We start from the raw sequence: 26,102 nt of genomic DNA on the forward strand, positions 1-26,102 counted from the left end.
GAAGTGGAAATTTTCTAGATCTACATTTCGGTAATGGTAATTCAGGAGCTGAGACAAGGACATAGTAATTTGTCTGCGGTTCATCCACCTATGAGTGTATCGGTGAATCTGGTTCGTTTATTATCTGGTTCGTTTGCAAGACTTGACAGGACCTCACTTCATCCATAGTTTGAGTTGGTGAGTTATTAACAGAGTCATTTCTTATCATCCTTTTAAGCCCTTGGGCATTTAAAGGGGAGGAACTAGTATCCAATTGTTTCTCAATGTTAACTATTCTAGTGAGGATTTCATCCAGCCTTTGGAGAACCAGAACCATAGTTTCTGCAGAAAACATGCAAATCTCTTGGTAGGGATGCGTATCCCGAATTGGTTGAAAAGAGGCTCCTCTGATATCTTGTTCTAGAGGCATGGGTGGGTCAGCGTTAGGAGTGGGAGGAATCCCTCCTGCTCCTGCTCCTGCTCTCTTGGACGGATTAGCTTTTTCTGGGAGGAGGGGGGTCGGGTCATTGACATCCTCCTTAAGCGGGGGTGAGGTACCCCCAACGTTGTTACTCACTGTTTGTTCTATTTGCTCCGTTTTCTCGGTTTCCTCAACCCGCTCTATTTCTGAGTCAGGGCAGATGGCGTTGGCTCTCTGCTGATTCTTTGTTTTAGAGGAATTGTGAGTCTCAATAATGGTCTTCTGGCTCTTTGCACTTCATTTTCTCCTTCCGTCAGGCATTCTCAATAAGGAAGTGACAGTTGGAGGAGTGTCACTCCAATGAGGAGTGACAGTTGGAGAACTAGGCCTCAAACCTTCCGGCTTAAAAGAGCAGGTTTTAGCAGGGAAAGCCACACCTCTCCTTGAACACACTCAGAGGTGGATATTTAAAGCACAGCCTGGAAAGAACAGGGCAAAATTTAAGTGTGGATCAGCCCTTAGATTTAAAAACAATGCCCGCACCTCCCAACTCTTCTAGACAGTCCAGAAGGATACCATAGTTTGATACCATGGTATCAAAAGTCACTGAGAGATCCAGCAGAACCAAGAAACAGCTTTCACCTCTGTTCCTAGCCTGCCGGAGATCATCGAAGGCCGTACAAAGTGGGAGGCGGACTGCCCCGGGTGCCACTCTGGGGGGGGGGTGACAAGATGGCCCCTGCCTCCCTCCAGCTATAGAGCAGCCAAGGGCGTGCACAGTCCATACAGGCTGCTGCTCTTGCACGCCGTCCATATGGGCATCTGTACAGGCTGCCTCTCGCATGGAGACTGTATGGGATGCCGCGTGTGCGCAGTCCGTATGGGCTGCCACACCTCGGGTGCCGGAGAGGGTTCCTCCGCTACTGAGATCATCAACCAGCGATACCAAGGTGGTTTCAGTCCCATGATGGGGTCTGAATCCTGATTAGGAGGGATCCAAATGGTCCACATCCTCCAGACATGCCTGGAGTTGTTCAGTGATCACACACTCAATCAACTTGCCCAGGAATGGAAGATTTGAGACTGGGCAATAATTGGCTATAATGCCTGGCCCAAAGATATTTTTTTAATAACCTCTTCTTTAAGTGGGCCTGGATGGGCAAGGATCGATTTTATGAGCCAGGATGGGCAAGGATCAAAAAGGCAGGTGATTGGTTTCACTTGTCCAAGCAACACATCCTCAGAGGTAACAGGTTGAAATTGATCCCATACAACTTGACTAGACAGAGCTCTGGCATTCTCCCTCCACAGCCTTGCACCACGGTGGAGTCTACGCTTTTCTGAATCTGAGCAAAATCACTGTGGTGAGGGCCCCAAGATCTCCTGCAATGATTTTGTAAAGTTTTTCTGCAGATAAAGTTATCTCAGAGAATGTGGATAGGCTGCTTGGATGAGTGAAACCAATCACCTGTCTTCTTGATCCTTGCCAATCCTACCCAGACAGTCATTAGCTCTGGTTAACTCCGCATTCCAGTGTACCACCAGGGAATCAGCTGAGAGGCCATCAGCACGGGATAATACATACTCTCTGAAAATCATTTGGATCCATTAAGTGGCGAGAGCAGACCATTCAAATCGGTCCCACCTCCCTGCATCGGGGAAGGTCACTGAGAAGTCTAGTTGCACCAGGAAGTGATCTAACCATGACACTTCTTTTGTTCCACTTAATTGAACAAACTCATGCCCAAAGCGCTAAACACCAGATCTAAGGTATGTCTGCGGCTAAGAGTAGGGCCAGATTTATTCAGGAGCAGCCCCTGGATGGAGGCTATGCTTTCCATGAAGTCTTGAGCAGCCCCTTCTAGGGTCATGTTGGCATGGTTGTTAAAATCCCCAGGGACCACCAGACTAGGTGTCTCCAGAAGAACATCTGCCACAACCTGAAGCAGCTCCTCTCCCCTCCCTCTTTCATAGCTCATATATGCACCTCCTGGCTGTATGTGACTAGGTGCATATGAATGGGAGGAATTAGATCTTCCTGTGGATTCTGAGCATGAAAAGAGGATAGGGGGCTGCCTTATCTTGAGTCACATTTTTTGGTCCATCTAGCTCCGTATTGTCTATGCTGACAGGCAATAGCTCTCCAGAGTTTCAGACAGGAGACATTCCAGGCCCTGCCTAGAGATGCTGGGATGGGGATGGGGTCCTTCTGCATGCAAAGCAGATGTTTTACTGCTGAGCTATAGGCCACTGGTAACAAAAGAGCCAAGACTATGAAACTACTTACTGGTGTGTTTACCAAAAGCTGTGACTTTTTCTACTGTTTTTATCTTCTTAAAGGGTAGCAACCTGAGGAAAATACTTCTCAATCGCTATTTTAAAGGTGACTATGGAACCAGTGTTAACGGTCCTCTGTCCAGCAACTACAGCAAAGCAATGCAAGGAGGAGGTACGGTAAATAATTATAATCAACAAATCCGTTGTTGAACATCTACAATAAGAAACTATTTCTGTTCAAAATGGAATATGTCTCAAGCAAGGAAAAATGCAATTTGAAAAATCAAGCATACACACCCTTTGATTTCCATGAGAGAAAGTAACTCTCCTATTGAAACCAAGGGGGACTGTGGCTTGATTCAGTGCAGGAAACCAAATATGTTCTGTGAAATCTTGTACATGTCTGCTTAGTTTTGACCCCCATTGACTTCAATGGGATTTAGTCCCTGGAGTGTGAAGGGTTGCACACACAGTGTGGAACTTACTTTCAGATAAGTAAGGTATCAGATTATAGGGTTAAAGTGCTTAGCTTTGACCTGACCTGACCTGGCCTGACCTGACCTGAAAGCCTTACACAGAACTTAGTGCATTCAGCACTAAGATTAATTTTAAAATCAATGTCACCCTCCAACAGAGAGTGCAGCATACTTAAGTCCATTGATTTCAGCAGGTTTAAGCACCCTCAGTGCCACACTGGATTTTGGCCTAAATGTACTTATTATTATTTATTGAATTTATATACCAGGAGGTCTCAGGGCAGGTCACAGACTAAAATCAAATATAAAACCGCAAAAGACATAATCAAAATAAAAACAACACCCCCCCCCCCATTTTAAAAGGACATAGGATGTCAATCAAATCAACCAAAGGCCTGGTTAAAAAGTAACATTTTTGCCTGGAGAGAAGGCAACAGGCAAACTTCCCTGGGGAGAGCCTTCCATAGATGGGGAGCCACAGCAGAGAAGGCCCGTTCTTGTGTTGCCACCCTCTGCACCTCTCGAGAAGGAGGCATATGAAGAAGGGCCTCAGATCATTTTCAGCGACTGGGTAGTTTCATATGGAAAGAAGTATTGCAGTCCTGATCTGTTTAAGGCTTTATAGGTCAAAACCAGCACTTTGAATTGGGCTCAGAAACGAATTGATAACTTGTACAGTCAAACCAGGATTGGTGTAATATGCTCAAGCCATCTTGCCACTGAATTCTGCAGTACCTGAAGTTTCTGAACCATCTTCAGAGGCAGCCCTATGTATATCACATTGCAATAATCTAACCTTGAGGTTACCAGAGCATAGACAACAGTAGTTAGGCTATCCCAGATAGGGTGAGCCACTAGCCGAAGCTGAGGGAAGGCCACTGAGGCCACCTGAGCCTCGAGTGGGAGCAAAGGATCCAGGAGGACCCTCAAGCTGTGTACCCGCTCCTTCAGAGGGAGGGTAACCCCATCAAGAGCAGGTGACCTCTCACCCATCTGGTCTAGGGAACCCCTCGCTAACAGTGCCTCAGTCTTATCTGGATTGAGCTTCTGTTTGTTGGCTCTCATCCAGTCCATTACCAAGGCAGGAACAAATTTATAAATGAACTTAACTGTATTGATACAAAAATTGCACTAATTTTGCAAGAAGACAAAACTAAAATTTGTGACCTCTGTAAACTAAACATGTTAAGCCAATTTCGATGTTTTAATTATTTTGCTTAATTCATATATATGTTATTTCCCAGTAAAGTGGGGGAAACTAGCCATGAAGGCTAGAAACTTGGAGCACAGTGCAGCAGCAATTAGTCACAACTAGCATAAATTTTATTGATTTAAGTGAGACTAATGACTACTTTTAGCTAATTTATGTACATTTTAAAAAATAAAATAAAATAAAAGCTGAAATCCCCGGGAAGTTGAATTCTGCATCCAGCATGCTTTGGTTTTGTACAGTGGCAGAATGCACACAGCCTTGACCTTGCCACTAACATTAGATTTACACGACATGGGGCAGTTAAAGTAGAGCCAGGTTAGGTCAAAAGTTTACAACAATCTCTTGGAGGAACATAGACCTATTTCTGATGGATCCCATGGCAGCACCTGTGCTGGTAGCTGATCTTTTAACAAAGAAAGCCAGTTGAGGTAGACATTTCCTTCATCTTGCAAAGCCCCTCTTACGTTCTAAAGGAAAAGTGGGGCACAGGAAGCTACAAGTCAGACTGTTTGTCCACCTCTGCTCCAGAGTGCATGCTTTGCAAAAAAATGTACACTACCACAGATCTATGGTCTGCCCCCACCCCACCCCAGAAAAGATGGATACTTACAGTTACTCAATCCAGTTTAGTTGTGCCTTCAACTGTTAAGATTTCTTGAACATGCATTCTTCATTAGTAAATCTAAAGCATAGTTGTGGACCACAGGGATTTAGAATTTTACATAAAAAACAAGGACACTCAAGTCAGCATATCTCCTGGGGTAGCGCACTTTATACATGCTGAGAATGGCTCTCATTTTCATTTCCCTCCTGTGTTTTAGAGCTTAGCCCTGATTCATATTAGAATCTGTTGATTATTTCATTACTTTTATTTTTAAAAGTGGCACTCTCTTATGTTAGTATGTTAGTATAATAGTGTGTCCACAAGTGTTATAGCCAGATATTGAATACAAGAAAATTAGGCAATTACACTTACCTAGGAATGATTTGATTTCAGAATGAATGTATCTGAATCTTGGCTTTTATTTTATTTTATCTTATCTTATTCCAGGTAGCTTTTCAGGACAAGATTCAGATAAGTCTGGTGTTTCAATGCAAGATATTCAGTGCCTTCTGGATAAAGAAGGCGCATCAGAACTTGTCACGGATGTCATAGTTAGTACCAAAAATGACAGAATATTCTCTGAAGCCATCCTGCTTGGGATTGCATTGCTTGAAGGTGGAAACACACAGATCCAGGTACTTACTTGGTATTGCTTTGTTCTTTCTGTCTATATTGAAAACCTGTTCAAATATGAAAACAACTTAAGGGTGCACACAGAGAAATGCACAAGCAGGAGTCAATGCATTTCAAGGTGAGCTTCTCTTCCCTTTGCCTTCACTCCTGAGACATGCATTGCCCGCCACTCTAGGGCTTTTACTCTTCCAAGGGCATCAAGTTGCCACCCACATTGTGGGGGCATGTCATGTGATGAGTCACGTTGCATGTCATGTGACATGTCCCGCCCCCACCGAGCACTCACTCGCCAGATCAGGACACACAGGTATCTTGCCGCTGTAATGATGGTGTTTGCACGGACCTGGTGAGAAATAGGCTCCACGCTCAGCCTGCTCCTCCCCGCGTGAGGAGGAGGCAGAGTGGGGCCGCAGGGCTCTGGCTTCTTCTCCCTGTGCAATATTGGCAGGGAGGCAGAGCGGGCCACAGGATTTTGGAGGAGCCCAGCCACCTCCTTGAAAAATTTGGGGGTCCTGAAGACCCCTCAGCCCCTACCATTCAGCATGTCTGTACTCTTCCCCTCATGCTTTAGCAGACCGTCTGCTCTTTCCCCTCTAATGCCCTTCCAAATATCACACTTGCATGGCAGATCTGTTGTTGCTTTTTATCAGTTTTTTGCTCTTTTGACTGAGGAAGGGGAGGTGGCTTAGTGATGGCATATGGTCCAGCCAATTAAATGCTGAGCATGGTCAGCACCTGCTGAACGTTGACAGAATTGGTTTCCTCTGAGCTTGATGCTGCAGGAAAGATGGTATGTCTAACCAAAATAGGTTAGTGTAATTCCACAGGGGCTTGATTTCTCTGATTATGTATATATGCACATGCCCTCAGAGTGCCTTGTATCTTCTTCCAGTGCTACGGGTTGGTGAGGGTCTGGTGCCAGCCCTGCTTGTTAATCAATTAATTTAAAGAAAGGTTTCAGTCTGAATAATTTGATCTGAGCCAGGTATGTGCACCAGGAAAAAACCTCATTGTGATTATGATGAAAAGCTCATTGAAACACTGACTCAGTGTGCAGAGGCGGTGATGACGTAAAACCTAGTGTTGGATTTATTAGGAAAAGGACTTAAAAGTATTATAAATATGGTGTGGCCATATTTAGAATACTGTGGGCTGTATCCAATGTGCCCATTGAAATCAATGGACATATCCAATTTAGACCTGGGAAAGGGGATTACACAAATTCATGGAGAGCGAGTCTATAAATTGCTGTTAGCAATCATATCCAGAACCATATCCAGAACCAGAACCTCCACATTCAGAGGCAGCTGCTAGGGACCAGCAACAAGGAAGGGCCATTATCTTCACACTCTGGTTGTGAGCATCCAGGGGTATCTGTAGGACAACCTTCTTCAACCTTGGGTCCCCAGATGTTCTTTGACCATCTCTGGTCGTTGGCAAAGCTGCCACAGAATTATGGGAGTTGTGCTCTAACAACATCTAGTGACCCAAAGCTGAAGGGCTCTACTGTAGGATTCAGAATGAAGGATTAGGTGGACCTTGATCTGACAAAACAAAGGAATTCCTTGTGTTCTGAGTGAAATTGCCAATATTTATTTGGCACCATTAGAAATAACCTATTAGCCTTGCATTTTGCTAGTGCTCACTAGTGGTAACAATTTCATCCTGATGACTCTGTTATGCAGATCTGGAAATAAAGCACATTTCTAAAGGTATGTGGGCTTTCTTTTTCTCTGGCATAAGACATTATTAACTACCACCTATAGTCTTTGTTTGCCAAGCTGTAATATGTTATTTGTATGTCCAATACTATGATAGCAAATATTTTCCCATTATTAATCTGCTGATATCTAAAAGGTTACTTTCCCCCTTCAGTATTCCTTTTACCAGCAACTGAATGAGCAGAAAAAATCAGAAAAGTTTTTCAAAGTTCTGTATGATAGAATGAAAATGGCCCAGCAGGAAATCCGATCAACTGTAACAGTGAACACAATTGATTTGAGCAGCAAAAAGAAAGACGATGACAACAATGACCTGACCGTATCAGTTTCAAAAAAGAGAGGTAAAGAAAACTGGGGCTGTATTTCATCACCAACATTCATTTCACTGCAGACTCAGAACAGTCCAAACAACTACAGCTTTTTGCAGGGGGAAACAGGATAAAAGCAACTTCTGCATTTGGTGGGGCAGTGTGATGAATGACCCACTTCAAAAAGTGTAGGCAAGATTGGAGGGTTCAGAAACTCAAGCAAGAACAAGTTCCATAAAAACATACAAGAAACCTTATTAAAACAAACTCTGAAAAAGGAAAAGCTTGAAGTGATTATACAAATTAAGACTGCTCAGAGGCTAAAAAATAACAAAAACAATCTTCTCTAGCTAGCTGACTGAAACACTTGCGCATAAATCTTAGCAGGCTGAGCGAGAAAGCAAAATACCTTCCTAGGTCCGAACAGGTGCTGACCGTCCATGCTGAGAGCTCCCTGTGCTCGCCACAGCCCAGGTTTTTAAGGAAATGCTGATTATGAGCATTCACCCCTTCCGCCCAACGAAATCAGCACCTGCTCCCATTACATGTCTTTGATTACTGTTTGACACTAAGTTAGTTCTTGGTATGAGCTTTCGTGTGCATGCACACTTCTTCAGATACACTTCTTCAGATACACTAGAAGTGTGCATGCACACGAAAGCTCATACCAAGAACTAACTTAGTTGGTCTTTAAGGTGCTACTGGAAAGAAATTTGTTTGTTTGTTTGTTTTGAGTATGGCAGACCAACACGGCTACCTTTCTGTAACTGTTTGACACTGACCTTGAGGTCTTAATGAGATGTAATGATCTCTGGCAGGCAAGCAAGCCCCAATAAGAAGTAATGACTCTTATGTATGTTTGTTTACAACAAAACACATTCAGACTTCTCACCTGGTTGTGTTGACGATAGTTGGTCAGTCTGAGTCTTTGCCCCTTCCACAGCAGGAAGGACATCAAACTCCCGCCTTTCCCATTGTGCCCTCTGATCTTATCCAATCTCCTAGAACAGGGACTGAGAGGCTGGCCTTTGCCCTCCCCACTTTCACTTGACACAGTCTCAGACCTCTGCTTTTCTGCTGATTGCCTAGTAGCGCTCTGGCTGCCTTCCAACTCTCCCACTTCTTGAGAGCTAACAGTGTCTTCCTCAAGAAGGGGGGTCGAACTACGCTTTCTTGACTCTGTCAGCCAGCTCTCATCTGCAGAGTAAGTCCCTCTTTCACTTAGCTTAATTTCTGTGTCTGATTCTTCCCCTGCCCTTTGGTGAGCCATGTTCCTGACATGAGAGGCATCTGTGTTTAGGCTCATTATTCCAGGAATCCTAACAAATGCCCATGCAACCCGCAAGCTAATCTTAAAAGGACTATATCACCACAGGCAGCTTTAATATTCACTACTGACACATTCAACATTTGTTCAAAATATTTACATGCCACATGCCACATAATAACATTTCACCACAAACCTTCAGTGCAAAATCAGTCACTACCAATTCAAAAAACAGAAGTAAAATAAACTAAATTAGTACCATATGTAAAAGAAAGAAAAAATATAATAATAGAATTGTAGGATTGGAAGGGCCCCAAAGTGATCTCACCTGCTAATGCTTGGGAGAAACAAACCATAGTTCCTGGGTTAGCATTACGTGTGACCATGGTTCATTTTGTTCTGAATGAACCATAATCTGTAGCCACAGTTGTTTTTAGCCTTCTGCTTGTGGTTTGTTGGAGCAGAACAAACTATGATCCCCAGTTCTTACTTAACACTAAACCAGAGATTATGGGTTGCTTCTCTGTACACTACTGGAGGGACAAAGTAGGCAAGGTCAGTATGTTCATTGTAAACTAGTAACTGTGGTTAACACTGATGTCACAAAAGAGGCCAAAGACTAGGCTGGAAGCCTCCTTAACATTAAGTTTTATATGTGCAAGGAGTTTCTTGCAATTTCTACATGTGATACAATCTAGGAATAATTTTATCATATGATAAGTAGTTTATCTGGATAAGACCCCTAAAGTGATAAGTTTAAGAACTGTGGCATGGATATCCAAAATATATGTACTGTAGCTGACCTAAATTATCACACAGCTCAATGTTGGCTGGGTTCTCAATGTGATTGGGTTCTCAATGTGTTCCTCACCAAAATCTTGACTCGTATTCATGCCTGCCACCATGTGCTGGGAAGATTTTGCTATAATATAGGTCGTTAGTCTACCACCTTTTTATTGATACACCAACAAGCCGAAAGCATCATAGAAGAGACTAAAGGATCACTTCAAATTCTAATGATGTATTTCTGTATCAAAATGCTTTACAGGTTTTTTTTATTCTCACAAGAACTTGAGTGTAGCTCAATTATTTATATTTTATGATAATCATACATTTGTTATCTTATGTATAGTAAGAGATTCAAATCTGCATCTGAAAGAAGGAATGAAGGGGCAATTAACAGAAGCCTCGATGGCAACATCTAAAGCTTATTGCGTATACCGCCGAGAAATGGACCCAGAAATAGATCTCATGAGTGCTGGAACAGATGCCGGGAATGTAGATGAAAAATCTTCAGAAGAAATGACAATGAGTCCTGCTATTGTGATTATGCAACCAATACTAAGGTTTCTTCAGTTATTATGTGAGAATCACAATCGAGAACTTCAGGTATGCTCTTGACTTTTTATCCCTAACCTTGCAAAAGGAGTAGCCGCCACAGAAGTATGAAAGTAATACAAGTGGAGGAAGCTCATTGTATGAGCAGGCCTTAAAACATCTGATAGAGATTTGAAGTTATTTTGTATGATATTTTGCAGCCCATGCTTTCTACCCTACATCTCACTGAAATGTAAATAGTTTAAAACAACCTACCATATATTTTAGGGACGCGGGTGGCGCTGTGGGTAAAACCTCAGTGCCTAGGACTTGCTGATCGTAAGGTCGGCGGTTCGAATCCCCGCGGCGGGGTGAGCTCCCGTCGTTCGGTCCCAGCTCCTGCCCACCTAGCAATTCGAAAGCACCCCTAAGTGCAAGTAGATAAATAGGTACCGCTTTATAGCGGGAAGGTAAACGGTGTTTCCGTGTGCGGCGCTGGTGCTGGCTCGCCAGATGCAGCTTTGTCACGCTGGCCACGTGACCCAGAAGTGTCTTCGGACAGCGTCGGCTCCCAGCCTCTTAAGCGAGATGAGCACGCAACCCTAGAGTCGGACACGACTGGCCCGTATGGGCAGGGGTACCTTTACCTTTTTACCATATATTTTGCAAAGTTGTTTGTCTGTGCTCTATGCATTTGGACACCTCTTAAGAGAGTGTATCCAAATTTTGCATGATGGCTTCTGAGAGACTTCATTCTGGGAATTCCAGAATGACTACTACCACACGCTTCACCAAGTGCCCTGCACCTCACTCTGTCCCTCAGTAAACACCAGCAACCTGCTATCTGGGAAGCCAGGAGATTACCGGTGGCCACTGCTGAACTTGACTAACTTTGGTCCATTGTTTTCAATAAATCCACTCTGACTAAAACTTTGTTGTCTACAAGTGATGATAAGGAAGCATATTTATCTTAAAAACTGAAATAAACTTGTCGATATGATTTATGCAGCCAGTGTACTAACATGTTTTAATCTTTAAAGCTTTTTTAAAAATTCAGTGCTACTCCCTAGAAATAGGACTACTTGATTTGAATGACATTAGCATTTTTATTTTCAACCCTGGAAATTAATTTGGAGGAGAGTTATGATAATGCAAAATTTGCTAATTTGTGACAGTTTGTTCCTTATATTTGTTTTCAGTATTGGCTCAGCTCAGACTATATAATTTGCACTAACCATGGGTTTGAACTTTAGAGCAAGCTTTGTAATTTAGAACATGGTTTAGAGCTGGTTTCTATCTGCTCAACCCCCAATCCAAAAAAATCCCAAATTCACTCCTGCTTCTGTGATAGCACAGCTTCTAGCTGTGGAGCAATGGTCCTTTTGCATCCAGGTTCAGTTCCCATTATCTCCAGTTCAGACTAGGAGAGACCCTTTCCTTGCCTGAAACATTGGAGAGCCACTGTCAGTCATTGTTGACAATATTGAGTCTTGAGATTCGGAGAATCTCTTCACAGTATATAGATATACTTTTTATTCTCAGTTTGTATTTTGTATTTGCAAAACCAATAAAAAAGATTTTTTAAAAAAGATAAATAGTTTGACTCACTGTAAGGGAGCTTCTTCGGTTCGTAACTATGGTTTGTCAATTCAATAATGCAATAATGCAAAATTATACTAAGTGCAGACCACAGTTTACAAAACCTATTCAGACTGTGGTTTCTAATTTTTGTTTATCAGTTGGTGGCAAAGCAGTGAATATCACTTCAGACATCACATGAAACTGCAATAATTAAGCTACTTTAACAATGGTTTGGGATAATGCCTGACTGAATTGAACCAGCGTGTTTAATATGATGTCTGTATATGCATAAGGGTTTTCCCCCCTATTTTCAGAACTTTTTAAGAAATCAGAACAACAAGACCAACTACAACCTAGTATGTGAGACACTTCAGTTTTTAGATTGCATTTGTGGAAGTACAACAGGTGGACTAGGACTTTTGGGCTTGTACATCAATGAGAAGAATGTAGCTCTGGTGAACCAAACACTTGAAAGTTTGACTGAATATTGTCAAGGTCCATGCCATGAAAACCAGGTAACTTTAAAACTTCCATTGAAGAATCTTCACTGAATTCCGATCTGCATCCAAAAAGTGTCATCACCTAATGAATAGCATGATAATATCTGATGCTTTATGCTTCATTTCTTTATGCTGCTAGAAATGCCATTGGAAATTCAGGTCTGAAAGAAACCTAGAATTTTTTTTCAAACTAGACCAGGCCTTTTCTGGCATATTTTTTCAACTGCATGTTTATTTATTTTATTTATTTTATAAAGTGGGTAGACTTGTTTAAACAAGTGAAGATGCCTGCATGAGCTCAGTATGCAGGGAGTTCCAAAGTGTAGATGCTGCCACACTAAATGATTGAGTCCTTTGAAATGCATAACAGATATTATGTGGCACCTGTAGCAGTGCTAATTCCACAAAGTTAATTGGTTGAGTGAACACATGTGTCAGCGTTGCCCAAGGTCCTAGCTCACACAAGACCAACGCTGCTTCTTTCTTTAGTATAAAAGTCTTTATTGAAGTTCAGTTTCACTTCCACACGCGCAGCGTGCAACGCTACGTCTGTACCTTAGACCGCCGAAGCTCCATCTGAATCTCCTCCCCCCTGACACCAGTTTAAGATTCTAGCCTTACTCCACCTCTTCCTCTGTTCCTTCCTTCTCTGGGTCCGCCTGCTAATCGGAGTCTCACTCTTCCTAGACTCCTCTGACGCTGAGTCCCCTGACTCTTCCCCCTCCCTCCTTCGGGCTTTTGGACCTGGCTCCCAATCCGGATCTTCTGCTGTCCCGCGCTCCTGCACATTTGAACTTGGCGCGCGCGCAGCCTCCCACTTTCCTTCTGACCATTACACTTGTGTCACTGCTCCCTCCTTCGGGGAGGCTAGCTGGACCCGGCCTTCCCTCCGTTTCCCCACTTTCCGATGGGGGCGTGGTTATCCCTGACTCATCTTCTCTCCCCGCTGGAGGAGAGGCTGGTCCTGACTCATGTGACTCTTCCCCCCCCCACTGTGCTCTGGTGGGGGAACTGGTCCTGATCCTCCGCTGCTCCCTTGGGAGTCCCCGCTGGCCCCTTGTTTCTGGAGCGTCCCCCCTGGGACCCCCCTTGCCCTTACCATAGGCGCCCCCTTCTGGGAATCTTCTGATTCGCTGGAGAAGCTCATGGAATCTCTCGGGTCACTGTCATATTCCCCTACGCTCCCCTCGGATTCCTCTCCTCCGCTCTCTATTTGCTCTCTCCCCTGTGCTTCTGCTCCTGAGCCTCTGACAACATGTAAGGTAAGTTTTCTGGTTATGTTATTAATATTGGTATTTGTAGGGTTGCTAGTTTGCAACCTAGTGAACCTGATTTTACATTTCATGCTAAAGATTGAGTGAGAGGTTTTGTAGCGGTTCTGTCTTGCTTCCATTCATCATCCTTCCATGCTTGCTGTGGAGTGATGCTATAGTCTTGATCACTAAAGCAAGCAAAGAAGAGAGAGAGTGGATGGACCAGAGAAGGATCATATAGCACACATAGCATCTGCACTGTTTCCACCTGCATTGTCATAGGTCAGGCATGTCCAACTCCCAAGAGACTGCGATCTACTCCTACTATAAAAAATGGCAGTGATCTACCCACTGGATTTCGATTGTTGAGCTTTCTTTAGGAAGCCAAAGTTGTTGATCACAGCTCAGGGGCACCCGCAATCAACCAGTAGATTGCGACCGACCTGTTTTTCCTGATGACAACCTGGCAGCCTTGGAGTAGCAGGGGTTCCCACTCCGAGTATTTAACCACACCATCTTTGTTCCTGCCCTAAAGTACATATATGAATGTATGTGCATATGTAAAATGGGCACTATCATAACTAACATGGTGACAACAATAGCAATATTCTTTTCTTACAGAAAGCAAAGATGTGTGTGGCAACAGAATGCACAGGTGGTCTTTGCAGAAACACAAGAAAACAAATTAACTACCCCCAGGGGCATAGGAAGGGGGCGGGGGTGAGTTTCCCCGGGTGCCATCATGGAGGGGGGTGACAAATTATCAAGGAACAATTACTGCCCTACTAGGGTGGTTCATAAAAAACTTTTTTAAAAAACGCCTGCTCCAAAGGTCTTATCTTAGTACACTAGGGATTATATAGCTATATATGAAATTTCATGCATATCAGTTAATATCTTGACCCTCCTCCATGAAAATAGCTGTTTACTTGGCCATTTTCCTATGTCGTGAAGGCTGAAATTTCCATTCAGTGGAGCAGGGTCAAGATATTAACTGATATGCATGAAATTATATAGCTATATAATCCCTAGTTTAGTAAAAAAAGAACTTTGGAGCAGGCATTTTTTTTAAAAAAAGTTTTTTATGACCCGTCCTACTGCCCCACCCTCCGCTTGGCTTCCCAGGTCCTGGAAAGTCGGCCTAGGTAAAGAAAATGAGACGCCACCGAGTAGACTAGGCCTTGCCTTGCCTTCGCCCCGCCCCCTGCACACAGCCGATTGGCCAGCTGGGTTGGGGGCGGGGCCAAGGCAAGGCAAGGCCTGGTCTACTCGGCCTTGTCTCATTTTCTTCCCCTAGGCCGACTTTCCGGGCTGCTGAGGAGGCCTGCCAAGGCCGCTGCCTGTCCTGCGCACCCCTTTCGGGCCCAACCCCCCCTCCGAAAAACCTTTGCTGCCCCCAAAAGTGGAGCGTGTGGGACAATGGCAGCGCTGCCACCCCGTTTTGCCCACGTGTGGCGCCGGGAGGAGCAGCTCAGCGCCGCCCTGGGCGCTTGGCAGGCCGGCCTCCCCTTTGTCCCCAGCCTCCCCTGCGTGACGCTAGGACCCCCCCCCCCCAAAGCAGTTGTGTAATTAAAAGAAGATGAGAAAAAGCAGCAAAACTACTCTGTGGCTAATTGACCAATTAGGGTCTATTAATGAAGTTCACACTTTTAACAACCAGTCTGATGCTTTTGCAGAAAAATATTCCTAGACGCAAGACTTTTATTTTTTATTTCTTAAGCCCTTTCACTCTCCCATCTCAAGACTAAGTACAGCAAACTGTACATTCCCACCTCTCTCCCCAAGGCTGGAGTTTATTTACTTTTGTGTGCTTGTGTATCTGGGTCTCCCTTGTATCTATTAGGGACTATTCTCTTGCCTTTCCTTTGATGCTACTGATTACTTCTGCCACTTTAATTCTAGAGAAAGTGTTTAATTTAAAAAGGATCTGTACTATAGAATAACAGTGGTAACAATACATTGAAGACAAGTAAATATTTTTGGGAGGGTGGTCCCAAAGCCCTAGCGCCACCATCCCAAAGAGGAGAGGACTCTGGTACTCTTTTCTCCTCCCCTCCCAAATGTCTTTCTCTCTATCTGAGTTGGCTCCCTGCCTGTTACATGCGTGTGGGGTTCCTCTCTGTGTAAAGTCTTCAAGCTGTTCCTGCGCACGCCTGACAAATCTGCCCCATTGTCAAAATTTATCTTTTCCCCCAACTCCAGTTGTGTGTCCTGGCTGAGGGGGAAAACAGGAAAGACAGATGGCCATCGGTCAGGGATGGTCTAGTTGAGATTCCTGCATTGTCCCAGATGTTTGGCTAGATGACCCTCAGGGGTCCCTTCCAACTCTACAATTCTGTGGTGCAGGCTTGTGCAGATTTTTAGATACAAGTTGGATGCAAGGGAGCTTAGGAATAAGTCCCACTGATCATGATGAGACTAGATTGCTGCTGTGCAGTCCTGCTTTTTAAATAAATGTTTTCCTTTTCAGATAATACAGAGCATGGTGAAATCACAGTAAATAAAACCTCCCCGTCAGTAGTTTCAAGCACTACTATAGGTTCCACATAATATCTGTACTGCATTGTTTACTGTGACAGCAACTGCACTGTGACAGCACCTGCCTATTGCAACAAAGCACATGCCTTTGCTAGACTCTTTTTGGGCACCTGCTAAAAGCATTCTTCTTTAGGCAAGCATACCTAGATGCTTAGGAAGTTGAAGTAATTTTAATCTTAATATTTAAGCTTTTGTATGTTTTAAAGTAGGATTGTTAATTTTTCTTGATTTTACTGATTTTACTGCTGTGTGTGTGTGTGTGTGTGTGTGTTTGGTAAACCACTTTGCAGGTTTTTAAAAATAAATTTGAATAAATAAATATACAATAAATATAAATAAAATAACACAAGCCATCCGGTAGATTTAACTATCTGTCCACAGTCACCTACTTGTTATCAGAGGCCCAGAATCCACATTCCTTTGTAAGAAAATATGAAATAACGTAAAACCATTTTTGCAGCAAAAAAAAATCAATGTTGCAGGGGGGTGACAAGAAATTTTCTTCACTGGGTACAACCTGACCTTCCTACTACCCCATTGGCAATGAAACCAAGAAACACATTTCTAGCTTTTCTTTTTAATAATTCTTCAGCAGATGTCTTGGCTATGCTGTAAAGGTTTATTATGCAGTTTGTTATTCTGAGAATTCTCAGGCTTTATAAATGTTGAAGGTTTGTCCTGGGATTTGAGTGTTTAGCACAAAACCTATCACTGGGCAATGCGGGAACAGTTTTAATTTGTAAAATGCCTTTACAAATGCTCTTGTGTTTGGATGTGGTTCAAAAGATTTAATGTCACAACTTGTAAAGCTGCAAAACAATTTTTACAATAACAATTCTTGGGTACCAAAGTAATAAATATTAATCTTAATGTTCTGTATTATGACAATGATCTAACCAAAGCTAAGCATGTTAAATCCCATTCATTTCACATGTTTAACTCTCCCCCATTGGAAATAAATATGTCTCCAAATTAGTTGCTGAAACATTAGTTAATTATTGCTCTTTTGTTTTTAGAAGCTTAATTTTGGGTAGATTATTCCCATAATACAATATTATTGATTGACTGCCACATATGATCTAAAACCCTTGAATACCTTTCACAAGTGATTTATTGATAATGAAATCTACATAATCTAGCACCATTAGATTATGTAGCTTACTACTTTCTACTCTGACTGCCAGGGTTTCCCAGACCTGCCTGGTGTTGTCAGAAATTGAACCTGGGGTTTTCTGCCATTGAAGCATGTGCTCTATCACTGAGCCATGGCACTACCTAGGGCCAGGAACAAGACATTCTGCTGGTTGAGGCACAGTTGTTGCTGCACTGTACGTTGCCGTACATGCTCTGACCTTCCTCCTCCTCCTCTTCCTCCTCTTTTTGCTACTGTATCAGGCTCTCCAGAGCCCCTCAGGACTTGTAATTCAGTTTTACTAGCAAACCAGAGGTTAAACTAACCCCTTTCCAGCCCCATAAGGAGCGCAGGGAGCATTTCCGCGACACACCTACACACTGCAGCCAACACGCTAAAGTGTTGCGACACACAGCTCTGTTCTAGAGTGAGGCGTTGTAGGAGAGGGGGTCCTGTAGAGTCTATGCTACTCTGTCATAGTGGCACAAAATACTAGTTAAAGTTTGAGAATAGTAAAGTGTTGCACTGCAAAGCAGCAGTAGCACAGTCTCTGGGGTCACCTGACCCAAAAGGTTGTGGGTGACTTGGGACCACCTGTAAGTACACTTTGCTTCAATGGGAAAATGGGGGCAATGCTCTGAGCATGCTAAATGGAGGTGGGTAGGTGGTGAGTTGAGGGAAAACATGCCAGCTGCCACCTTTCTGTATCCCACCTTTCTGCCTGAGGCAAAGGTCTTAGTTTGACTAAGATCCAGCCGTGGACCTTGTATGATACATAGCATTTCTGTAGTGCTTTAGAGTACAGTGGTACCTCAGGTTACAGACGCTTCAGGTTACAGACTCTGCTAGCCCAGAAATAGTACCTTGGGTTAAGAACTTTGCTTCAGGATGAGAACAGAAATCGCGCGGCGGCAGCGGGAGGCCCCATTAGCTAAAGTGGTGCTTCAGGTTAAGAACAGTTTCAGGTTAAGAATGGACCTCCAGAATGAATTAAATTCTTAACCCGAGGTACCGCTGTATTTACAAAATTCATGAAATATTATTTCAGGATTCTGGAGTGGGGCAGTATCAGTGTAGGACACTGTGCTGCTCCGTGCTACAGAGTTATCAATCAAGCTCTTAGATTACATTTGCTACTGCTGCTATGGAATAAGTATAATTCAGGCTGTTATAACACATAAACTTTGAGAAAGGGGGGACTTGATTTGTTTTTGGGTGTTTTGTGGTGGGTTTGCACATGTCTGTTGCTTGTTCAGACTGCAGCTCTGTATCCTTCTCCCCTCCAAAAAAGTATATTAAATTCATATATACTGCATCACTAATAGGCACAGTTTGCATGTCCATTCAGCATCTGAAAATCAACTAAAAAGTTTGTTTTATATCAACTTGATGCTAAAAAGAAAAATTGTTTGGATTTCAATAATAATAATAATAATAATAATAATAATAGTAATTTCCTATTTGTGGTTTTGCAACAGGGGTCAATTAAGATTTCTCCTCAGTGTCTAGGGGTAGTATTCAACTAGGTTTTTACTCAGAGTAGACCCATTGAAATTAATTGATGTAACTCTTGTTCATTTATTCCAATGAGTCTGCTGTGAGTAAAATTTAGTTACCCTAGACTCTGATTCAAAACACTAACTGTGTCACCTAAGGCCCCAAGGAATTATTGTATATCTGAAAATTTGCAATATGTACACTGCTGTCTTTATAATTATTTTTATGTTCTAGTCCTGCATAGCGACACATGAATCTAATGGCATAGACATTATCATTGCCTTGATCCTGAATGATATCAATCCTCTTGGAAAATACCGTATGGACCTAGTGCTTCAGTTGAAGGTACAGTGTTTACAGGGCTATTCTATACATATTTTCTCAGAAATAAGTTCCACTGGGTTCAGTGGGACTCACTTCTAGGTATGCATATATAGGATTTCAGCCTTTATCACCTATACTCATCCCATGGCTCAAACTCACAAGCCGCTGTACTTGCACAGCAGCTCATAGAACTGGACTTAAGATTTACATTGGAGCAATAGCGGTTGGTAGGCTTGGGTGCCAGCATGTGCCTGACCTCCCACCACTAGTATCATGGCAGCTTTCTGGAAGGGGCAAGGCAGCCACAAGTTTGGTATAGTGTAAATGTACCAGCAGGAGCACTGGATTTGCCCCGCAGTTGCACTTTCACCTTGCTGCCACCTTGCCGGAGTAATCCACAATTATGCTAGTAGCAGGAGGTCAGCTTGCATGATATTGCATGATGCATTTCTTTAAAAAACATCCTCTGCAGTAAATTCTTTGAACTAAGGAGCATTCTCTTCCTGGGCAAAACACACTCCTAATGGGATATGCACTTGGGGGTTTGTGTTGTTTGCCAAAAAGCATAAGCTAAAGCTTTGCACTTTCTGTACATGAGAGTTTAAATTTTATAATAATAATAATAATAATAATAATAATAATAATAATAAATTTTATTTATACCCCGCCCTCCCCAGCCAAGGCCAGGCTCAGAGCGGCTTACAAGCAATAATAAAATCAAGTTGAATGATTAAAACTTAAAAACAAAATTAAAATACAACATTAAAATATTGAGACATTAAAATATTAAAATGTAGCCTCATCGCAGGAGGAGAAGGAAAAGAAAAAAGAAAGAGAGGGAGGGAATCAAATTGGCTCCAAGCCAAAGGCCAGGAGGAACAACTCTGTCTTACAGGCCCTGCAGAAAGAAATCAGATCCTGCAGGGCCCTGGTCTCATGAGGCAGAGCGTTCCACCAGGCCGGAGCCAGAGTTTAAAAGGCCCTGGCTCTGGTTGAGGCCAATCTAACTTCCTTAGGGCCCGGGACCACTAGGGTGTTGCTATTTATGGACCTTGAGGCTCTCCGTGGGGCATACCGGGAGAGGCGGTCCTGTAGGTACGAGGGTCCTAGGCCGTGAAGGGCTTTAAAGGTCAAAAGCAGCACCTTAAATCTGACCCTGTACTCCACCGGGAGCCAGTGCAGTTTGAAAAGCACTGGGTGAATATGCTCCCATGGCAGAGACCCCGTGAGGAGCCTCGCTGCAGCATTCTGCACCTGCTGGAGTTTCTGGGACAGCTTCAAGGACAGCCCCGCGTAGAGCGAATTACAGTAGTCAAGCCTGGAGATGACCGTCGCATGGATCACTGTGGCCAGGTCGGGGCGGGAAAGGTAAGGGACCAACTGCATGATGCGGCGAAGGTGGAAAAATGTCGCCTTGGGTGTTGCTGTAACTTGCACCTCCATGGAAAGGGAGGCATCAAGGATTACACCCAAACTCTTAACGGAAGGCAATGGCACTAATTGGGCCCCCGCAAGAGAAGGGAGTTGGTCCCTCATCCCCATGCCATCCCAACCCAGCCATAGGACCTCTTAACCCAAATATTTCCAAATCCTTAAAATGACATTTGTGCACACATTCACAAAAGTGTGTGTAGCAAACACAGGATGAGCTGGAGTGCTTGCATGTGTGCTCATGCCCTGGCAGCTGTTCCATGTACACAATATGGGTTGCATGTTTGGGGCCAATGTGTTTATGTATGTATATATCTACACTTCACTGTACATACTGCACTGTACTGCACTGTACACTACATCGTACATGAGCTGGCAGGTGGTGCACAGTGAGTGCCCTGTCAGCCTGCCATATATTGAGCATACATTTCAACGAAAGCTGGTAGGGCCAGTGGGAGTCTAGCATGTTTCATCTCCACAAAGTTGAATACAACTACAACAGCCATGCTAATATTAAACGGTATGACAGAGGGCGATCAGCCCAGGGAATATACCCACTTTGCAAAGCATGGGGGCAGTGTGAAAAATTATATTGCAATCTTGCAATTTGCATATAGGTTTGTCATGGAGTTTGAGGTGGGCCATAATATTGAAAGTGATAATTTACCTCTAACAATGGTACTAGTAGGCCCAGCATTTAACAATTCTTCCCCCAAAACTCAATTTATCTCTAATGCAAACTTAGGTGTGACTGCAGGCCGTAGAATTAAGTGGACCCCACTAGTACTCAATCTAGCTCTGACTCATCTTCATACAGATGACTTAAGGGCTATTCATATTGCTATCATCTCAGCTACCTCTGCTGCTGAGGCTATGACTTTATTTAAGATCTTGACTGATAAGTTGCAAGACCACTCGAGAATTGAGATCATAACAGTGGCTCAATAAGATCAATGGGATCTTCCAGCTGGTTCAACAAAGAGTGGAAACAGGCTAAAAGCCAGCTGAAGAGAGTTTACCGCAAATATAGGAACTAAAATTTACCCCTCTTAATTAATGAATATGTTCCCCTCATATAGAAGTATAAACTTCTGCTAAGATGGAAAAAAACAGAAAGCAGAAAACATGCTTGGCATATCATAATAAAGGCCTCTCACAATAAGGACATCTCCCTCTTCTTGTGTACAATATCAGGCCTGCTGGAGAATGCTTGAAATGTTTCAGTGCGTACTATCAGACCCAATGAAGGGATGCAATATCATCATTCACTCCATTATGGGCAAGATGAAGAGGTCAACCAAATAACAGAATCTTTGGAAAACTTTCCAGACTGGCCTCCAGTATCTACAACTGAGGTCAAGAACCTTATTTCACAGTTAAATAATAATAAAGCACCAGGCATAGACTATTTGCCCCCAGAGCTGTTGAAGTCTAACACCAACTGGTGGGTCTCCCTGCTGGCAGTAATTATCTCATTTATCAATTCATCCAGGTTATTTGGGCCACAGCGGTAGTTATCCCCATATTCAAAAAAGGCCTTACATCCGATCTGGCTAGTTATAGACCAGTTAGTTTGCTACCTGTAATTAGCAAATTATATGCAAAGCATCTTTAACATAAGCTAGCTGATTGGATAACTGATTAAACTATTCTTGCCAAAGAGCAAGCAGGATTTAGACAAGGCAGATCCACCATTGCTTTGTACTAACCCATTTTATAGATAAGTATATATATATTTAAAAAATAAAAAATTGTCCAGTAGCACCTTAGAGACCAACTAAGTTTGTTCTTGGTATGAGCTTTAATTTTTTTGGTTTTTTTTACTATATTTCTACGGCGTCAGACCAACACGGCTACCTACCTGAATATAGATAAGTATGTTAAGTAACCAGGTGGTGTGCTATATGTAGCTTTCATTGATCCGAAAGCTGCATTCGATTCAATCTCTCGAGTAAGACTGTCGGATTAGCTGAACTCTTCAAGTATAGATAAAAGATTATTGTTCTTGACTAAATGTCTATATAAAAACACTGTGGTGAAAGTGCGTTGCTCTACAAATGGGCAGCTCACAGAATCTGTACCAGCCACAGATGGAGTTAAGCAAGGTTATATTCTAGCTCCCGCAGTGTTTAATTTATATATAAATGATATTGTCCAGAGTTTAACATCCCCAGAGTATCACGCCCCTAAATTGGCCAAAAAAACCCATCTCTATATTATTATATGCAGATGATGCAGTACTTCTATCTCAAACAAAAATGGGCCTAAAAAGATAGTTGAGGGAATTCACAGGATACTGCCAAAGGGAACAGCTGGCTGTGAATTACAAGAAAACTAAAGTCATTGTGTTTTCAAGAAACTATAGGGCCCATAGATAGTCTTTAAATACCTCGGCCTTATTTTTCAGTCAACAGTGTCAGGGGAAGCCTATGACCGTGGGACTCGGCGGGCACCCTTAGCGCCCCCCCCCAGCCCGCAAAGGAACCCACTAACGGGCTCCGAAGCGACGAGGGGGAAGCGGCGCGGTGCTGTGAGTCAATTGCTTTTTCTGCGGAGCGAAGCCGCACAGCCGTTGCCAGAGAGCGCTGCCTTTTTCCTGGGACAATTTGGCATCTGAAATAACCACCCATGAGTACTGAAACATTGAACATTTGGACCTTAATTAAGAACTGGCGAAATAGAAAGGAATTTGGACTTAAAATTTACCCTAATTTGGTACTGAAACGGGAAGGTCTAAACAGGAAGTCAGCCTTCCGTTTCCTTGTAGCCAGAACAAAGCAAAGACAACGTAAACTAGAGCTTTGAAAATCACTTTCAAAGGATTGGTTTTCATCATTTAAAATCGCTGAACCCCCCTTCGGCAGCAGGAGAAGAAGGGGAATCTTTTTTGGGGGCTGTTTAAACCTGCAGAAGTGAGTTTAAAGCAAAGTAATTTTCCACCGTCCTGATCCTGGAGCGGGGTGTCAGAATTGACGTTTGAAGCTCATTGACCAGAAGCAAATGTCTCTGACAGATAGTTAAAAGAAGAGAAACATAGTGATTCCATTGTTTCCTCTCGCATTTTAAAAGGACAAATATGGACAAAATATCTTAAAAAAGAAACTTTGTTGCTATTGTTTTCAAAAGAAAGAACAATCAGAAGTTTTTCCTCTAGAGGGGGACTGTGAAATTGTAACTAATTCCTGGGAGCTTGCAGCTGCCTCAGATTACAACCGTGGGAAAGGATTTGTGACCTTGCAGGACAATGTCTTCAGAAGCACTGTTGGGTGCTCTCTGTAAAATAAATGCCCTATTGGATCAGTTAAGCCAGAAGATGGATTTGATGACTAATGCTGCCAGAACCTTTGAACAGGTAGTGGGAAATTATATGGAGCCCACTCAGGAACTAAAACAGGAGTGTGCCATGACAGAACAACTGAAAGAAGAGGGTGTTGCTGAATTTTGGGCGCCAGAGATGGAGGGAGCTGTGGCCCAGCAGGAACATAAATTTTTGGATTTGACAAATGAACTTGGAAAAAACCAGACTTGGAAAGATAAAGTTTGGTTAGGTTTGGAAATGGGGGGCTGGACAGACCCCCCTACACAGGGAGATTTGGACTTTTCGAGTCTGGCAATGGGCCGTCAGATGTCTGGAGCTGTGGGGGCTCTCAATTTTGGAGGGAATCTGGAACATGTTTTTAAATATCATATGGAGTCCAGTCTGGACTATGGAAAAGGGGCTGATCTGTTGAAAAGGGTCCAAAACATTACCAAGCTGGAGTTCCCACGAATGAAAGGAAAATATGAAGAAGAGCTGCGGAAGGGACATGGAAGAGACTTGAGGGCCTCGGATATAATAAGATTACCAGGTTAATGTGCTAGATTAATAGGATAAAAAGGACTGACAAAACCCGGAACCAGGAGGAAGGGACGCTGGATGAAGATTGGATTGTTTTTTCTTTCTTTTTTATCATTAGGATTGTTCTATAAAATTGATGAATGTTAGAAAAATGTTGAAATGAAATTACTTGGCTCTTGTAAAAATGTCTAAAGAATTAAGTAAGTATGTTATGGTTAGGAGAAGTTGGTAAAAATAAGATTTAAGTTTTAAACTTTAAGGTTTTCTATAAGATAAGATGAAAATAGATTAAGGTAATGTAATGATAGAATATTATGAATTAAGGGAAGGATTTGCTGTGATTATTATTAATCAGGAAACAAGAAAAGGGAGGAGGAGGAGGTCAAAGAAAGAAGGTATTGAAAGTGGAGAATTTGAGAATGATGGGTTTTTTATTTTTCTGTCTTGTTTTTTCTTTGTGTGTGTATAATTTAAAAAAAATTTTTTCCAATAAATATCATTTAAAACAAAAACAAAAACAGTGTCATGGGAAGCACATCAGAAATACTGTATGCAAATGCAAAAGCATCTCAAAGCACCAAAAATCTGACACGCTTTTTCCGTACAAAAGGTGGCAATCACATACTATCAGCACTTGAAGTGTTTAAAGCTAAATCCCCAGCACAGTTATTGTATGGAGCTGAGATTTGGACCTTGGATCTACTGAAGCTGTTCAATCTTAAGTTCCTATGGCAATTTTTTTCTGTTCCACCCTGTATTCCAAATGCTTCGTTGTGTTTAGAGGCTAACCTCCCCACCCACACAGAGGATGCCTGTTTTTAATCTGCTTGTGAAGATTATCAGAGATCGCAAAGAAAGGAATATACGATAACAACAAGAAGATGAAGAAAGTAATAAAGGACTATCTGGATTGAACTGGATAGAATTGTTTAATTAAAGCAGCAATATAAGTCATGTTTGGACTCGTTCGGAGCTTGATGTATGGGTACCCCCAACAAAATTTAAAATTTGGCTGTATAATTTGGAACTAATGTGATTTGGATAATGTGATGTGATTGGCCTGTTAATAAAAATTATTTTTTTTAAAAAAAAAGAGGCTAACCTCCCCTATGTTGAATTACAAATTTAGTGTAGGATATTTACTTATTGGCTTCGCCTAAATTTAATCCCCACTGGTCTATTACCCTTGGTATCGCAAGGTTGTCATGAGAGCACTTGGACTAAAATTGTCAAGAAAAAGCTTTACTTTTCTGGTTTGTCACCGCAAAAGTTTATTAACACTGGGTTTCATAAAGCAAATAATTTAATTAGACAGCGCCTATATGATACTGAGCGACAGAATAATTTGGCCACAATAAGGAAATTTTGTCCATGGTATGATTATTTTCCACCTAGTCATTTTGACATGTTGGCACCCTACCTGCAAAATTTAACAATTCCAAAATACAGACACACTTTCACTTTTGCATTTTTGCACTTTCACCTTCGGCTGTACTTGAGGGTCGATTTCAAAAAATTCGGCTGGAAAAACGGTCATGTTCATGTGGAGATGGCAGTATTGAGTCAGTGGTTCATGTGCTTCTGGCTTGCACTCTTTCTAAAGATTTGAGGAGTGAGGTCATTACCCCTCTATTATTGTCCATGCCAGGCAGCTCAACAATTGCTACTGTGTCCTTTCTTCTAGCACATCAAGATGATCAGGCGACAGAAAAAACTGCAAGGTTTTTAGGTGGGGGCAATTAGAATAAGATCTATTATTTGATTATTGATGTAAACCTCCAAAATGCATTTT

At 42.6% G+C, this 26,102-nt stretch overlaps 2 protein-coding genes across 9 annotated transcripts in view; one reads left to right on the forward strand and one right to left on the reverse strand.

Annotated features, from left to right (window-relative positions):
- LOC128421867 (uncharacterized) overlaps nucleotides 1–20,605 on the reverse strand; it is a 76,897-nt gene extending 56,292 nt beyond the window's left edge. The window contains exon 1 of the mRNA XM_053405147.1: nucleotides 20,353–20,605. Within this exon, the coding sequence (XP_053261122.1) occupies nucleotides 20,353–20,583 (231 nt within the window). The 5' untranslated portion in view covers nucleotides 20,584–20,605. The remainder of the gene's footprint in view (nucleotides 1–20,352) is intronic.
- ITPR2 (inositol 1,4,5-trisphosphate receptor type 2) overlaps nucleotides 1–26,102 on the forward strand; it is a 311,529-nt gene that overhangs the window by 219,181 nt on the left and 66,246 nt on the right. For 7 of the 8 annotated variants that reach the window (XM_053405136.1, XM_053405139.1, XM_053405138.1 and 4 more), the window contains 6 exons: nucleotides 2,741–2,849; nucleotides 5,418–5,605; nucleotides 7,479–7,665; nucleotides 10,032–10,288; nucleotides 12,112–12,312; nucleotides 18,952–19,062. In XM_053405136.1, the coding sequence (XP_053261111.1) occupies nucleotides 2,741–2,849; nucleotides 5,418–5,605; nucleotides 7,479–7,665; nucleotides 10,032–10,288; nucleotides 12,112–12,312; nucleotides 18,952–19,062 (1,053 nt within the window). The remainder of the gene's footprint in view (nucleotides 1–2,740; nucleotides 2,850–5,417; nucleotides 5,606–7,478; nucleotides 7,666–10,031; nucleotides 10,289–12,111; nucleotides 12,313–18,951; nucleotides 19,063–26,102) is intronic. The other variant, XM_053405141.1, reaches the window with a different exon arrangement.

Source organism: Podarcis raffonei, chromosome 10, assembly GCF_027172205.1.
Source record: "Podarcis raffonei isolate rPodRaf1 chromosome 10, rPodRaf1.pri, whole genome shotgun sequence".
Lineage (NCBI taxonomy): Eukaryota > Metazoa > Chordata > Lepidosauria > Squamata > Lacertidae > Podarcis > Podarcis raffonei.